Here is a 17701-nt window from a genome sequence, read left to right as displayed (position 1 = left end):
GATTCGATCTCTTTCTCTACTTACAAATCAGACATACTAGAAAATATTTAACATAGTTTAGTGTGTTAAGTAGTACTTGTTATAAATATTGATCATTATCTTCTCGGTTAATGAGAAGTTGTGGTTTGTTATGTCAGAAACTGCATTATTGAGCTGAGCACTCCGTTGAAGAATCTTTTGCATAGTAGTAGCAAAGTCTTATTGAAGATGGCTACGTTAACAACGAAAACCTCAAATTTCTTAGCATTAATAATAATATGAAAGCGATCAAATATGGGCAAGAAGAGAAAAGAAAGACTATGAGGGTAGGAAAATTTTGTTGTCTTGTGTGGAAGTGCTGGAATTGTAACACTAACTTCAAATTATCCAATAAATTATTAGCCGTTTTGAAAAAGTTTCTTTTATTCACAGCGACGACAAGAAAGGCAGCAAAAACCATGAAACTTATTTCCTACATGGTTCCTGCGAAACAGAAGCCATTGTTGACAAAATTTAATGTATTAGAAACATGCTCATTCTTTTCTTTCTTGAGATTTTATAAAAATAGTTGCAGAACACGTGTACATACTATATTGTTATAAAGACTTTTTATACTGTTGGTTCATTATAAATTGCTATATACCATAAGTTTCTTTTGACTTTTATAACAATTCATTTCATAGTTATATTATATCCAGTATTATACGGACAAAGAATATAAATAATCTCTTAGTTATGCTTATTTTGAATACTTTAACCTGTATTTTTAAATTCTATCAAAACTGTGTGTAAATAATATAGATATAGTTTTCTCTTAATTTAAAAAAAAATGTACTTTCATTTCATTATTCAATTATTGCACTTTTAATCTCTATCATTTGTATCAGTTTTAATTTAGTTCTTACAAAAGGATTACTAATTAGTTTTCTTATATATGCTTATTTTAAAAAGTTTCAATACCATCTATTATTATATATATCATATAATTTTCTGCATAAATTTTAAAACATTAAAACATATGGACCAAATCTAATAAAGATTATAAACAATATATTTTTCGTCCGTGATGGTTTTTTGTTCATTTTTACGTTAACTTTATGTTTATTTTATGATACTATAATGGCAATAGATGACAGGTGCCAAATTAAAAACGATATAAGGAACCTGATTGGAAATACTTTTATAAAGACTTTATATTATTAGAATGAAATATTCATTAACTTTATATTAATAAGTCTAGTTAACCATGTTTCCCAATATATCTCTTTTCTTAATCACGTTTTTTTCCTTTATAAAGCTTAAATTTCATATATTAATTACAAGACGTTGCACTCAACCCAACCTTAATAATACCTTTCGGTAAAAGATTTTAAAATAAAAGTAAATTGCAACTTACATAAGGATTTTTTTTTTCATTTTATTTTGCCAATGAGATTTATCTGAGTGATTGGTTTTATTATTTTGTAATATAATTAAAATAATATCAACAATCAACGGTCAAACTAAAGAAAAATTGAGATAATATATAGTGGAACAAAAATAACGTATTAAATTGAAATGGACCCCATGCACATGAACCCTCCCCTAGCTGTTGCTATTCCTTTTGATTTTAATTTAGAAAAAAAAGGAAGATTAATAAAATAACAAAATCACTCTCCACAAAAGTACTTATATATTTATATCATATTATCATCTTTATAGGTTATCTATCGCTCTCAGCGTATAGTATAATATACCATAAATGATATTTGTAAAAGCACTTTGAAGAAAAAAAGATAATGTTTTTCTAAGAGAGCCCTACGTATACGCCAGTTCTAGCGAAGGGTTTGTGTTTAGAAACAAGACAACTCCAAGAGATTAAGGATCAGTTAGAATTTTTTTTAATTAATTAACATATTTTTCTATTCACAACACATACTAATGTGCAATCATTCTTAAGTTAATGAATAGAGTTTTTAACAACTTGTTATTAGAAGTTTGTTTAAAGTTAAAAGAATAAGTTGTTCGTGTATAAAATAACTTAGTGAATTTTTTAGAAGTTTTAAAAGAAAATAGAACTTGACTTAATTATGGTTGTAATTCTGATAAGATGTTTTATTGTTTCAGCTTCTTATATTTTGAAAAGCTTGTGACAAATAAAAACCAAAATAAGGTTTTCTTAGAATGCTGATAAAAAAAGGTTTTCTTAAAATGATTATGATTATTTGACAAAAGAAAAAAAAACTACCTCTAAGTTTTTTTTTTAAATAAAAATTTTCATGTTATACATTACTATCTAACTTGATTTCTCAGTTATGTTGACATATCAAATTATTAAAATATTACTAAAAAAAGAAATATAAAAATATGTGGACTAGACTAAAACTCATATGTTTTTTTATCAGTAATAATAAATAAATAAATAAATAGAATCATTTCAGAGATGATTCAACCCGTAACAAGACACTGTAACATATTTCACCATCGCACCCACTCCCAAATGAGGAAAATAGCCACCAACAAGTATAGACAAACCAAAAACCACCAAAACCACAAAATGGATAAACAGGATAACCCAACAAACAAACAAACAATATAAAAGCTTCCTACAGAAAATCCAACCCACACACAAACAATTAACACTCAGACAACCTACCAAATGATACATATATCAATTTAATGAAATATTATTTTATAAACTAATTTTTTTATATCTAAAATAATTTATATTATTAAAAAAATTATAAAATAACTTTTAAATTGATATTTTAATATTAGTTACTAAAAATTTTAACTATTAACTATTTTAATTCTAAATTAATTAATAATTTATAATTAAAAGTTAATTTAAAATTTAAAAGAGTTAGTAGCTAAACACTAAAATTAAATATCAATTTAAAAACTATTTTACTATTAATAATAAAATTTATTTTAAATAATAATATTATTTTAATTTATAAAATAATATATAAATGGATTAATTAATTATTATTTTTTCTTTAAATTAACTATTATTTAATGATTTTTTATGTATAATTACATTTTCATATAGTTTATTTATTTTTTGAGTTATCCCAACAACTAAAAGGCTATATTGATTTTGTTCTTATTTTTGTATAATCTAAAAAGAACATATTCTATATTTCAGTTCACTCTATTTTTTGTATCTCTTTGTACAGAAATGACAATGACAGGAATATGTTGGGTTGTTCCAAAGGCATTGGGGATTGCAGAGAAGAGGAACAGGAACAGGAACAGCATAAGATGGTGTAAGCGACAAAAGAAGTTGATGCAAGACATAAGACATTTAACATTAACAGTAACAGGTTGTGTGGTGGAATCACCATTGGGAAGCCAATCGAAAAGGTTCCAAAAAAACATGATCTCCAAGATTTGTGTCAGACTTTTCACTTCCTCTATTTTCAAATCAGATACACAGTACTCACACTAATGCACTTTACAATCCATTCTCTTCTCACCTTTTTTTATTACCCATCACACTATTATTCTCTCTAATTTCTAAATCTTTAAACATAAACTACACACTTCAACTAAGTAACATATTTATGCGAGGAGTTCGGGAGAGTGGTTTGAATTTCAGTGATAAGAGTTGTGAAAGTATAGGAACAATGTAATCTTGAATACTGGTGTGGTTGACGTTTCAGAAATTTTTATCTTAATTTAATTAAAAGTTTGGTTGTGGGTCTGTCAAGTCTCATGCTACATTTTTCTTATTTTCTGACTGATGTATTGATCCTCTAGTCTAGTCTGTATGAGGATGATTTTGTTCATGTCTTTTTCAGGGATTTGTTCATTTAGGTTGGATTTCAAAATTCAGTTAGGTGAGTTAGCTTGAGTTTTTTTTTTATACAGGTTTAACCAATCTTAAAGTGGTTCACATTTATTGATTTTTTATTACCAATTAAAAAACATATTTAACAAAATAAACAAAAATTGATAAATCAAATTAAATTTAAAGATATTTAACTCAAAAAAAATTATAAAAGACTAAGTGAAATAATATTTTTTCATATAATATTTTTATTTATCCAAATACCCCATTTCCCATTTTATTTATCAAAATATACTAATTACTGAACCAATTTCTCGCCATTTTAAGTTAAATTTACTTTTGTCGAGAGAATTGTTGACTCAGAGACCGATTTCTCAATTGATTTTTTAATTTTCTTTCATTTGTTTTTAAATTATTTTAGATTTAGTTAAAACTTAATTAATTTCTATATTTTCAAATATTAATTAAAACCAAAATGATTTTGAAAAAAATAGAACAGAATTAAAAGAAAATCAATTGATGGATCGAATAAACAATTTCTCACTTGCAAAGTTAAAAAATTTAACATAAGACGGTGAGAAATTGAGGGTAACCAATTTTTCACCCTACATAGTAATTAATATATTTTAGTAAATAAAGTGAGAGATGGATTATTTGTATAAATAAAAAATAAAACAATAAATTTTACTATTTTTAAAATTATTTTATTTTTCTTCTCTACATACGATTAATTTCTTTCACCATTTTCAATCACTTTTAATCATCTTAAAAGATGATTTTACATACCTATACTCCATTTAAATTTTTATTATTATTTTATACTAATTATATGAGAAAGATATATTTTGTGCTTCTATTTTTTTTTACAAAATTAAAAAAGAATGATGGTGTTACATTATGTTGTGTTATTGAAAATAATTAGTATCTTAAAGTAGGGAAAGCACAGGTTATTACATCTATCTCTTTTTTTTATGCTATCTTATTTTAATGATCAGTTAAAATTTAATATATTAATATATATATATATATATATAAATGTTAATTTTATGTATTTATTTAAATGAAAATATATGGACTATTATTTTATATATTTAACGTGTAGTCTATATTTAAATGAAAACCATATTGAAGAATTAATATAAATTATATATTTATATTAAAGAGAAAAATAAATTAATGTAACTTATATTATTAAGTAGAAATGTAATAGGGCTTTTTTTCTTTTGTTATACATAATAATAATAATAATTTTAGTGGAATAGTAGTTTTTCTTTACTATTTTTCATTTTTATTGTTACATAAATAATAAAATGATAGTTTTGTGATTTGAAATGTTAATTTTTAAAAAAAAATATATAATTAATAATAAAATAGGAATATAAGCAATGTATATCAACTGAGGAAATTCCTATAGTATATTGTTGTAGATAATATAATTTTGAGGTTGAATATTGTAACATTTTATTTGAGTTTTACATCCATAATAAACTATACGCACATAAACCACTAATAAATCATGATAATATGTGTAAATATTTAATTTCTCTCACATTTTCACTATAAAACTTAGTAAATGATGTTTACATTTACGTTGTTAGCTTCTTTTTTTCTTAGAATAAGAATTTAACTTTTATTTTATTCTTCCATTAAAGAGAAATGAATTACCATCCACTTATATAATTAATTTTTAAAAAACTTCGGAAAACTTGTTTTTAACGTAAAAGCAACGGACAAAAGAAAGAAAAAATTTAATTGAAAATATAATACATTATATGACTCTTTAAAATGAACTAAAAACTCAAATTAAATTTTAGTATTTAGAAAAAAAAAAATCTTCTATTTCTGTATCTAAAAAAATATGTTAAAAATTAAGGATAGATCCTAGCATTATAAAATCCTTTTAAATCGCGTCTACCATAATTCATTTTTTATTGGAAAATAAATAATATTTAAAGTGAAAATAAATCATAATAAACAGGATACTCGTAACTTTTTTTATTAACAATTATTCTAATTATATCTTTAACTAACTTTTAGTACTTTCCTAAAGAAAGTAACTTTTAATACTATTTAACTCTATTTAAAGCATATTTTTACTTATTATAACATTTTAAATAGTAATGGTCATATTCCTATTTATCTTTTTTTTATTAACATTATAAACAAAAACATAGTTGATGTAAGATAAACTACATAATTACATTCCTATGAGTTATGTTCATAACTTATTATGCTATTCAATATTTTTATTAGATAATAGATAATTTTATTTTAAGATCAAACCTTTACCTTAAAAGCCCATTCGTAGAGAATAATTTATAATGATGTGCCGACATACATTAAAATCAATTATATATATAAATTATTATTTTTTATATATCTAATCCAAGGAAATATTTTCTTCAAAATTTATATATTTTTCCTTAAAATATAAAGTCAAAATGTACGACCAATCAATAATGTGATATAGTAGCTAATTGTGTAGGGTACTCCTCTAAAGAATCTGAAGGAATGACCGTACGAACACGCCACTCCCTCCATAGATGGGTCCAGTAAATACAAAATAAAATGGCTTAGAGATGTTATATTTATTGCTCATATAATTAAATTAAAATATTATTAAATAAAATTGAATGAGATTTATTTCAAATAAATAATTTATAATTTATTTTAACAAAGTTATTAGACTTTCCCCTATTAAATTATTATCAAACCTCATAAACATTCACATGAATTATTAGTTAATAAGTGATATCACTAAGTTAGAATATAACATTTTTTTTCTAAACAATAATTCATTTATCTAACCTACTATCATTGTATAAAATTGCGGATTCAAATATGTGTTAGAAGTTTTTGCTTCGGCGCAAGTAAGAGATTGATCTTGAATTTTTGCAAAGTCTCACTTAGCTTATTTTTCCTATCCTAGTTGGGTTTTGGATCATTTAACTTGTATGTGCCTGACTCTTTAAGTTAGTTAGCGTTTGGTTTGACTGGTTCTTAGTCCAGTTGTTATGAGTGTCTAGTTAGAAGAATGATTTTGTGTATTCCTGTAAAAAGATTGGATCACCTTAAAATAGTTCTTATTTACTTTTTATTGTTGATAAAAAATATTGACAGAGTGTAATTTTGCAATTTCATTAAAACATTAAAGATCAATCATCATATTAGATATTATCTACTTTGAAAATTAATATTCTTAAAAATATTAAAAAGTATATAAATTATTCTTATCACTAAAACAATATGAAAATCACATTTTGTTAAATCAAATTTAGAGAATAATAAAAATAAAGTATCATTCACGTACTACTTTTCTTAACTTCCCATACACTTCCTATATCAGAACATAACATAATAGGCATTCCATTTTCCAATTTTTTTTATTTTTAAGATAATTTTTTTTTTACAATAGTATTAAATAGCTACTGTAAATTAGAGAGGCTTAATTACCATTGTTTTGATTTTTTTTTTTTTGTGGGAACATGAGACTCATAACACTAAAACTGAAATTCAACGTGTGAAGCGTAGATTCAACGAGGATATACTAAAGTAATTAACATATTCCATGGAATGTATTAAATGAATTATTAAGAAGTTTTGAGTTGTGAAGCAAAGGAAAAGGATTTGCCTAACGTTGGAGGTGGTGGACTCTGATTGACTGATGTGAATTATTTTAGTTTTGTTTTGGTGATTGGAGATGTTTGAAGGTGTTGATGGAATATTTTCCACAAAGAAGACATTGAATAACGACCTAAGTGGAAAATGATGAAAAGCCAGACTGTGTAATGAAAACGAAGACATTCAAATGTAATTACGTATGTTCATACGCATTGGTTAAAAAGCAAACCAAACATATTTTGACTAACTAATCGTTTCATATTTCTGTCATCATCACTTCCAACAAGTCTACCATATTAATGCCTTCTCTTATTCAATATTGGATTATAGGACACACACTATTTCGCCTCCATTCTTTCCTTCACTGCAATTCCCCTATATATTAAATATTGCATCTATTGTTTGAGGCTAAACTCAAATCGTAGCCCAATAACACCTCCTACTTCTTAAAATATTAAAAATATCCTTTATTCTATTAATGTTTTTTATTTTGAAATGAATAATTTTAAAAAAAATATAATAAAATTCGAAAGGTATTTTAGATTCTATAATCTAAAATGAGTTTCTTTAAAAATAATATATTGTGGATTATGTTATTTATGGATTCTAGAAGGTATTTATAGAATTCAGTAATCTAAAGGATATTTTTTCAAAAAAAAAAAAATATTTTGAATTACAGAATTTAGAAGATATTTTTGAATTTGAAAATATCTTTCGTATTCTATAATCCCGAGAGATATAAATAGAAAAAATACATTTTCAAATTGTAAAATCTGGAATATGTTTTTTTAAGAATAAAATGATTTTTTTGTTCAGATAAGGAGGTGCAGGAAGAAACAACAACAAAAAGTCAGGTAGATATGATCATTATAGAGAATTTATTTTCAAACTCACTTAAGATGAAGTTTAAATTACTCCAATATAATTTTAAGAATGTTAAAAATAAGTTACTCAAAAGTTGCAGCCAACAATTGAGAGCACAGTAGTTGTGCAACCATAGTATTCTCAATTGTCTTTAATGATCAACATCACATGACAGCAGCCACCAGCTTCCATGCAGAAGCATGGATTTGTTCTTTGAGTGTTGTGGTTTCAATTTTATATAGCATTATGATTATGTTACATTAATTAATTAGACAACCTACCAGAATTACTACGTGTCTATGACCAAACCCCATCTCTTGCTCTTCATAGTCAAACATAACAAGATGAGAAAGGTTATTCAACAAATTAGAAGCATTATTTGGATAACATCTTGTATAAGAATTTGATCTCCTTTTTATCCAATAAGACAAACAACACTTTAAATATATCTAGTGAATAGTCGTGGAAGCAAATAAGTACTTACATCCATGTTAATGACATGAAAACTAGCATGAACAGTAAATAGTGTAAACAAAAGTAATTACATACATATCAATGACATGAAAACTGTCACCAGAATGACAAGAAAAAACTCAACATGTTCAGTTCATCTGCATTCTCTGTGTATTGCACAGAAATTGAAAAGGAATGCAAACTCACTTATAGTTAGTGACGAGCATCCCCTCATGTGAAGTATAACAGCTTAAAGAGCTAAAGGTAGAAGGTACAAGGTAGAAGTGTTTTAATTCTTTTTCTAAAAGAAATGGTTAAACATGTGTATAACTGAGGAGAAGAAATAAATCTGAGTTGGTTATGACTTATGATTCATGACATGATTGATTATATATATCACTTTATAATTTTTCTCATTGACTCTAAATCTTAGTCTCAAAAACCATTTGTAGCTAGACATGTAATATTTGTGAATATATAAAACCAGACCAATGCAATGTGTTACTACTAGACACAAGTTCGAGTCTAGATAGTGTCTCATTCTGATTGAATTCTGTTCGTTTTGGTGAATGTCAATTCTATTTTCAAGCACCAACGAATAAATAAATAACCAACACACAAAAATTGTTGCATCTTAAAGGACAACTTACGACATGCCCAAGATACGAGAATAAAAATCAAGGCTCACTTTGGGGTCCTTAATTCGATACATCTACAGGTTAAACAACAGTTAAAAAGACAAAATGAAACACCAGAAACAAAGAGCAACAGTAATATGATAATAATAATAAATTAAAAATAATAGCTAACAGTTTGCTTCATGAAGTAACCTTAGTAGCATGGTGAGGAGTTGCATGGAGACTGGGGTTGTTGGAAGGTGATTCCTTGGGTTCCACAGCTATTGATAACATTCTGAATTTATTCAGTTTGTGTCACACAAGTCTTGTTCTGAGTGTAATTGATATTTATGTGAATGGTTGAGAGAGAAAGAACGTATCCTTACCTTGTGATCTTGAAGTAGGTAAGATGAGACTTGGGGACAGATGACATGTTACCTTACCTATGGATGCACAGACAAGATGATGAATGTTATGTGCATAATTAACTACATTAGAACAATCTTACAAACTACATTGGATGAAACTATTATCAACCTTATTATTACCATAAAAACTCCCTAATTAATGTGGTAATGTGAAATTAGTTATATGAAAAATGTTTCAGAATAAATTAATTAGAATAAAATAATTTTGGAGATGAAAAGTTAATTGTTATATTATAACTAAATTAAATACCAATTTAAAAATTATTTATCAATAATAAAAATTTATTTAAATATTAATAATTTTTTTAATCCTTAAAATAATATTTAATTTAATCAATATAATAACTAATTATTAAGGTTAAGTTTCCACTCACTTATAAAAAACTATTTGTATATTCTAAATTAACTTAATTTCTAATTGATGTTACATGTTTAATACACACCTTATTAAAAACTATTTGTATATTTTAAATTAACTTAATTTCTAATCGATGTTACATGTTTAATACACACCTCGCATCAATGCATGTTGATCTCATATTCATCTTATATATAAAACTAAATATTTGTGAATAGAGATTACACAATAAAGCAAACTTAATTAAGATAAACTATGATATGATATTAAAAATAATTCAAACTTGAATCATCCTTAATTAAGATAAACTATGATATCATATTAAAAATAATTCAAACTTGAATCATCCTTATCTTTGTAAAATGGGTTTGTAAAATATCATTTATATATTATATACTGAAATAATATTTAATATTATGGATTCCAACAATTATATAATTAGGTTATATATTCCGGTTAGAATGTATTTATTTCATATGAAATCATATAAAATTACCCAAATCAATTATAGTGGGTTTTTTTCTAAACTGGATTGAGTGCAAGTCATTTAAACTCCTATTGGAAAAATATTGCAGTGGCACTTGCACATTCAAGGAGTTGTAATGTCAACCGTGGCAGCTTCTTTCCCCTTTTTGTTCGATTTGGCAAATGTACATATTTTTTTTTCAATTAAGACTAGAAATCCATGTGGCGTGTCCAAGTGACAGTGGTCTTTGTGAGTTCTTAATTTATAAAGGTAATTTTTCATGCAAATGTCTTAGGTTGAAAGATCAATACTTTTATAATTAAGGTTGAAAAATATGTATTCATTCCTAAGACAGATTTTCATGTCAAAATTGAGAGAATGGAGAGGTGTGGTGTGAAGTTATGAGAGAATTAGGGTATTTAATTTTTTTATAAAGGGCAGAACTGACTTTGCACATTTCATATGAAGGAGTAGGGAGACGAATGGAGGTGCAGAGCCTAAATGAAGGTGCATTTTTCACACTGTAGAATAACTGATAGCATTGTGTCTGTAAGCGTCAAAATTGAGGCGACCCAACAGATTGAACCAGTAGCTCAACTGAACCGAGTTAGGCTTAGTAAAGTTTGCAACTCTCCATGGACTGTTTCTTCCTGCACCTCCATACTTTCTTCTCTCACCTCCATAAATTTTCGAATTTCCAAAAAATACTCCTATAAAATATTTCAGATTATGTAATCGAAAGTCATTTTTCAAATTTGTAATTAGTTTCCAGATTACATAATCCAGAAGCCTTTTTTCATATGCATGATTACTTTCTGGGTTACATAAGCCTTTTTTCATATGCATGATTACTTTCTGGGTTACATAATCCGGAAGTCTTATTTAGACTTTGGATTATGTAATCCAGAAGTCTTTTTTCAAATGAGTTCCCGGATTACATAATCCGGAAGGTGCAGGAAGAAACAGTCCTCTCCATGACTGCAGAAAAGACACCAATCCTCATATGACCCACGCCACAAAGTTGCCCTTCTAATCAATACTAAGCTCAAACTTACTTCCTCTTACTCATATAGCAGTGTCAGTCTTAGGATGTTTACATACCAAACTTTTATTTTTGAAGGGTGCACTAAGCAATTGTCAATTTGTGGTTACCAAATTGAACACAGATGAGTTGCCCAAATCTTAGCACAACACTTGAAAGGACCCAATTGCAGAATATATACAAAACCAATGAGAGGCCTATGTAGGTTGCGCAGTAACGAGTCCCCGCATTTATGGTCTAGTAAGAGGACGTCATGCATAATTACAGGAAGGCACCATTCTCGCACATTATTACTTTTCTAAAAAGTATACCCGTATCACACATCCATTGCAATAGTAGAATCAAGTGACCAACAATCCTTATTTATTCTGGTCTCACAACATTATTCATTCTTGAAGGGTAGCTTAAAAAATACTACATACTCTTTAGGAGCAAAGACCCAGTTAAATTCGGTGGAGATATGAAAATGTATCACAGAAGAGCCGGGCCTGCAACAACAATCACAAGATTTCATATAAAAAACATGGGACAACCCTTTGCACTAAACAAAGAGAGAAGACATAACAAATCGTATTCCGTAAAGAAACCCTCGGACGATGCCAGCATTCAGCTCCAACCAACCTTACCAAAGAGTTGCAAACAAGGCTTGCACGGAAAATAAAGGCAAGGAAATAGAAAAACAGAGTATCTACCTGAAGGAGTTATCTTAAGCCTAAGAAGCAGTTTGTGTTACACTTCCTATTGTTTTTTGATCGAAGATTTCAATCCAATATCCATCAGGATCCTTGATAAATGCTATACCTTTCATTTTCCCTGCAGAAATTAATTAAAAAAAATAAAGAAAACTTGACAGTGATATTTGAAGCAGCAGTAATGCTAGGAAAAATCTCTGACGTGATCAGCAAAATTCGGACATCTATACCAACATTCAACATCTATGCATCACGAAGCTATTAAAAAATTGCAGCCAATAATTGTCAGCCCAACTGCTAGATGGCTGTGCAAGTAAAGTATGATCAATTTTCTTTAATCATTATACTACCACAAGCATCAGATGACAGTAGCACCAGCATCCATACAGAAGCCAAGTTTTGGTGTATGGTGGTGGTTTCAACTGTTACAAGTATTGCAATTATGTTATATATAGATTAATTAGACAACCTACCAGAATTACTACATGCCTATGACCGTACCCCATCTCTTGCACCTAGATGAAAAAAACCTAAACTGAACATGTTTCGTCCTAAACAAAATCTTTCTTCTCTCTATGGGAAAAGAAGAGGAAGGTATATATACTAGGAGAAAATTAATATAATAAAGAGCAGTTAGGGAAATTAGGGCGATTATATAAGTTTTGGAATTCTGAACCTGTGGACAACAATCAGATTTTATTCTTATTGATCAACTGAATCACTCAGTTGTGAGGAGATAGTCTCTTTGGACAGCCTAGCCACACAATAATTCTTATTCCCTGCGGTTTATCTTTTGTGATGCTGTACAATTGTCCTTTCTGTTCACCAATAAGGTGACCCATAATGCATCCAGCAGCTCCAAGGTGGCTTCAAAACACGGGATGTATTGGGGTGATGACAATGAGACTCTGACACAGGGCAGAACAGTGTGTTGGTGCACGAACAGTAGCACTTAAAGAGGACAGATTATCATGGATACAAAGCTGGTGGGAGGGTTCCCAGCCATGGTCAGATCAAATAGGGTGGATGCAAAGGCAGACAAGTTTTAGTATTTTTAAGGAGCAGCAGCAGAATAGCTCGACCTCGCCTTCACCAGCATGATGAAGTCACAGTGCATTCATTTCACTTGCTGTGCCGAAAGACCGAAGATTTTTCCTGGTCCTACCACTTTAACAGGCTGAAGGAGTTTTTCAACCAAGGCAAGGAAAGTTATTCAACAAATCAAACGCATTTTTGGGATGATAATTACTTTCAATTCCAAGTAACTCCAAACCTGAATGACAAGTTGACAATTACAAAGTCCTGTACTGTACCTAGCCTATTCAATTGAAACCCAAGCTTTTAAGATTAAATTTTACCTCCAATATTCTAACCATTTTAATATTTCACAGTCGAGTTATCCATTCACATCTTTAGAATTAAACATAGATGTCATCAAGCACATGAATAACACAGACCTCAAAAAAATATATTAATCAATTTTTCTGTATGGAACAAAAGCAATTCATGTTGTCCTGTATGTACAACAGACATAAAACACAAACAATTCATAGCTGATAAAAATGACAATGATATATTCGAAAATGTACATGGGAACCACCAGAAAGCTAGAATGAATTGAAAACTAAAGAAAAACTGTTACCATCATCTGGTTTCTTAACAAACTCAACTCCCAGATTCTGAAATCTTTCACATGCCTTTACTGTGTCATCAACAGTTATGCCAATGTGTCCTGTAATCAGAAAGACAACTTACTATTCCAATTCAATACCCTATTTATCCAATAAAACAAAAAGTACTTTAAATAAATATAGTAAATGGCCATGCAAATAAATAATCGCTTACAGCCATGTTAATGACATGAAAACTAGCATAAATATAGCCAGTAAGTAGCAGCTAAAAATAATACTTACAGACATGTCAATGACATGAAAACTAGGTCACCAAAGTGACCCGGAAAGTTTAACTTTTTCAGTCCATCTGAATTTTTTTGGGGTACTGCACAGGAACTAAAAAGGAATGCAAACTTACATCTAATCGCAATGATGAACATCCCCTCAAACAATAACAGCTTAAACAGCTAGTAGGTACTAGGAAGGCATGTTGAAATTAAAAATAAAAAATAAAAGTAACACATGTAACGTGTAACTTAGGATAAAAAATAAATCTGACTCAGGTAACTCAAGACTCGTGACATGTGATTTTGTTTTATGAGCCTTTTGGTTAAATAGTGTTCTCCACTTATTATAGTTTAAAATTGTGATATTGAACACTGTACATCACTAGTATATTAGATGAGATTTTTCATTGTGCCTCTGAATCTTATGGTTCAATGCAATTAATAGTTAACTAAAAATTAGCTTGACAATTCCCTATTTGAATGATTATTTGATAACCTATAATTTAAAAAGAATGCAAATCATATTACTCAAAACAAATTCCGGACATAGAACCTAAATATTACATGATTGCTATTGACTTGGGTTCTAGTCAAGAAGAATGTCTCTCAACTAGAGCATTTAGTTTAGCCAGAAACGGTGATTCCCAATCCAATTGTTGTTTTGTCTTGATCAGGCATCTTCTTTCTCTTATATACACTAGTGTTCCTCCCCCCTCTTCCTTTTTTTTTTTTTTTTTATCAGCCCCCTCTTCCTTGTACATGGTCTTAATCTGAGCTATATTTCCAAATTAATTATAATCCCGCATATCCAGTCAATATCCATAATTAACGCTCTCCCCTCTTTATAAGAAGTAAATGAAATTATTTTCATTAACTCCAAATATCGGCATTAAGACCGTTTTGCCACATGATTTGGCTCGGTCCATGATCTCATGGTCCTCTCTCCTCTCGCATGTAAGCCAATGAGGCTAATAAGTCCATAATCATTAACTACAAAGATCGCCATTGAGACCATTTCACCACATGAATGGGATCGGCCCATGACCTCACAACTTGATATGATGTGACGTATTACAATGTGATAATAAGACCATAAAACCAAGAGAACTAACCCTTCTTTATACTAATCATAATCCCAATTAAAAAGGAAAACAAAATCATGAGATATGGTAATATAGTCTCCAATCCTAATAGATAGTGAGGAAATGCAAACACTAACAACCTATGATATTCAAAGGTATGCTAAAGATAACATTGAATATTTTCACATGATCTAACATTTCAAAAAATGAAGACCAACGAAATTCATCATTTGATGAAATCAAAGTCTCTGTTGACATTTTTAAAAGAACCAACAACTCTGCTAAAGTGTACACGAGAATTATTTTAACAAAAGGTATTCACAACTCTTTATGCATGAAACATGTTATCTCTAAGCATCATATAAGAACCTAAATTTTGCAACTTTACAAGGGGCAAGAATAATATTCAGCAATTCAGCTTTTTTTTAGATAACAAACTGTAACCAGCAAATCAAGAAAATAACAAGGCCTTATAGTCACAATCTGCACCAAGGAAATTACCAAATTAAATTAAATGAAATATCACTCATACCAAAGCCACGAGGTTCAGAATTGCCATTATGGTACCCTTTGAACTCTGGATCACTTTCAGTACCCCAATTACTGTACATTATGTGATTGTTAGATAAGGGACGCTGGGATAAAGAAATATAACAAGTGTATATTCCTTACTGTGTCAGTTCAATTGTAGCCTTCTGAGAAAAGGTCCAAACCGTTTTATCAACTGGATTACTTGGAGCTTTTGACGTATCCTAAACAACAACAAATGTAAGAAAAATATCAAGGGCTTATCCACAAAAATTAGAAAAAACTGTGTATATGTGTATATGAGCTTAGAGAAAGTTGACATTATGAACTATTTCGAGAAGATGTAATACTGCCATCACAGTACATACATGATCCACATCTAGTAATCCAATTCAGGACTAAATTTTCACCCACAAATAGGCACAAAAATATATGTAATACCTCGTAGCCCAAAAAGTACAGGCTGAACTTCATCTCCGGAAAATCCAGCCTCTTAAGCAAACTACACCAACCAACAAACTGTCATCAGCATTCATAGCATTGACAACCGAAGAAAAATTTGAAAATAAAAAGAATCCGGACATAAACACATAATATTTGTGAATATAAAAACAGACCAAGGCAATTCGTTACACAACACACAATATATTAGTTCAAATTTAATTTTAATAAAGTGTCAGTACAAAGACCTTTGTGGTGCCAATTAATAAAAAAGATAGATATGACTTTTAAAATAGTTATTATAAAAGGTAAAAATCAACATTATTTTCACTTCGAATTCACTCTTATTTTCTATGATTTCTATTTCTATTCTCTATCTATTTTTATTTCCTCCATCATTCAATGGGAAGGCTAATGTCACTCTTAGACTTGATGATAGTTTCTCATTCTAATAAAACCCTATTAGATTTGCGAGTAAATATCCAAATTGGTCCATGAGAGTGATCTGGTAAATAGGTCTCTTATTAAAATTTTCATATAAAAAGATCCTTGAAAAATTGTTTGCATACAAGTCCTTCCATATCAAATATAAAGAAAATTTGGTATTTGTATAACAAGTACCCTTAAAGGACTTATATGCAATAAAATGGATTTTTTCAATTACCCATCTACATGTAAATTTTAATCAGAGACCTATCAAATTATAGAACAATTTGGGTATTTCCTCTTAGTTTGGTGGAAGGTCATGTTCATTTTCAAGCACTAACAAAGAATAAATAAATAACCAGTTCATTTTCAAACACTAACAAAGAATAAATAAATAACCAACATAAGAAAAGGTTGTATCTAAAAGAGAAAACTTACGACATGCCCAAGACGCGAGAATAGAAATCAAGGCTCACTTTGGGGTCCTTGATTCGAAACATCTGCAATTGAAATCACAGTTAAGAAGTCAAAATGGAACCCATGAAACAAAATAATAATAATAATAATAATAATGATGCATAACGATAAAAAAACGGCTCACAGTTTGTTGCATGATGTAACCCTTGGTAGCTTCGTCGGGAGTTGCATGCAGACCAGGGTTGTTGGCAGGCGATTCCTTGGGTTCCGCAGCCATTGAGAAGAATCGTAATCGATTCGGTTTCTGCAAAAAAAAAGAGTGTGAGCCATATAAGCATAGGACAGAAGTGAGGCATTGATTGAAAGTAGGGATTTGGAACCTTGGTTTTGGGGGTAAGAGAGAAGTAGGATGGGATTGAAAAATGTGATAGGAGGGGTTGGGAATTGGCGATGAATCGGAGACGAGAAAGGCGATGTATAGAAGCTGAGGTTGCCATTTGTTGATTTGGTATTTATATGAATAATTGAGATAGAGAGAAAGAACTCACCTTTACCTTGAGAAGTTGAAGTAGATGAAGATGAAACTGATACAGAGACACAGGATTACGAACACCC

General features: G+C 29.0%; 1 protein-coding gene across 1 annotated transcript; it reads right to left on the bottom strand.

Moving 5' to 3' along the window:
• Nucleotides 1-11861: 11861 nt before the first annotated feature.
• Nucleotides 11862-17701, bottom strand: LOC137820096 (lactoylglutathione lyase family protein / glyoxalase I family protein). Its single transcript, XM_068623907.1, has 9 exons — nt 17467-17701; nt 17271-17390; nt 17108-17169; nt 16244-16304; nt 15947-16026; nt 15807-15877; nt 13935-14024; nt 12293-12413; nt 11862-12088 (listed from the first exon to the last, which is right to left on the bottom strand). The coding sequence occupies exons 1-8, from the start codon at nt 17581-17583 to the stop codon at nt 12313-12315; spliced, it is 702 nt and encodes a 233-aa protein (XP_068480008.1). The 5' UTR covers nt 17584-17701; the 3' UTR covers nt 11862-12088; nt 12293-12312.

Source organism: Phaseolus vulgaris, chromosome 11 (genome assembly GCF_051622355.1).
Source record: "Phaseolus vulgaris cultivar YP4 chromosome 11, ASM5162235v1, whole genome shotgun sequence".
Taxonomy (NCBI): domain Eukaryota; kingdom Viridiplantae; phylum Streptophyta; class Magnoliopsida; order Fabales; family Fabaceae; genus Phaseolus; species Phaseolus vulgaris.
Note: the sequence above shows the minus strand (reverse complement) of the source record. Positions and strands in the feature narration are given on the sequence as shown.

Excerpts from the sequence above, each read along its gene's own strand:
- LOC137820096 (XM_068623907.1), bottom strand. The coding sequence starts at position 17,583 with ATGGCAACCTCAGCTTCTATACATCGCCTTTCTCGTCTCCGATTCATC. Across the intron at positions 16,305-17,107 it reads TCTCGCGTCTTGGGCATGTC|TTTGCTTAAGAGGCTGGATT; the intron begins GTAAGTTTTCTC and ends TGGTTGGTGTAG. Across the intron at positions 12,414-13,934 it reads TGTTAAGAAACCAGATGATG|GGAAAATGAAAGGTATAGCA; the intron begins GTAACAGTTTTT and ends TAATTTCTGCAG.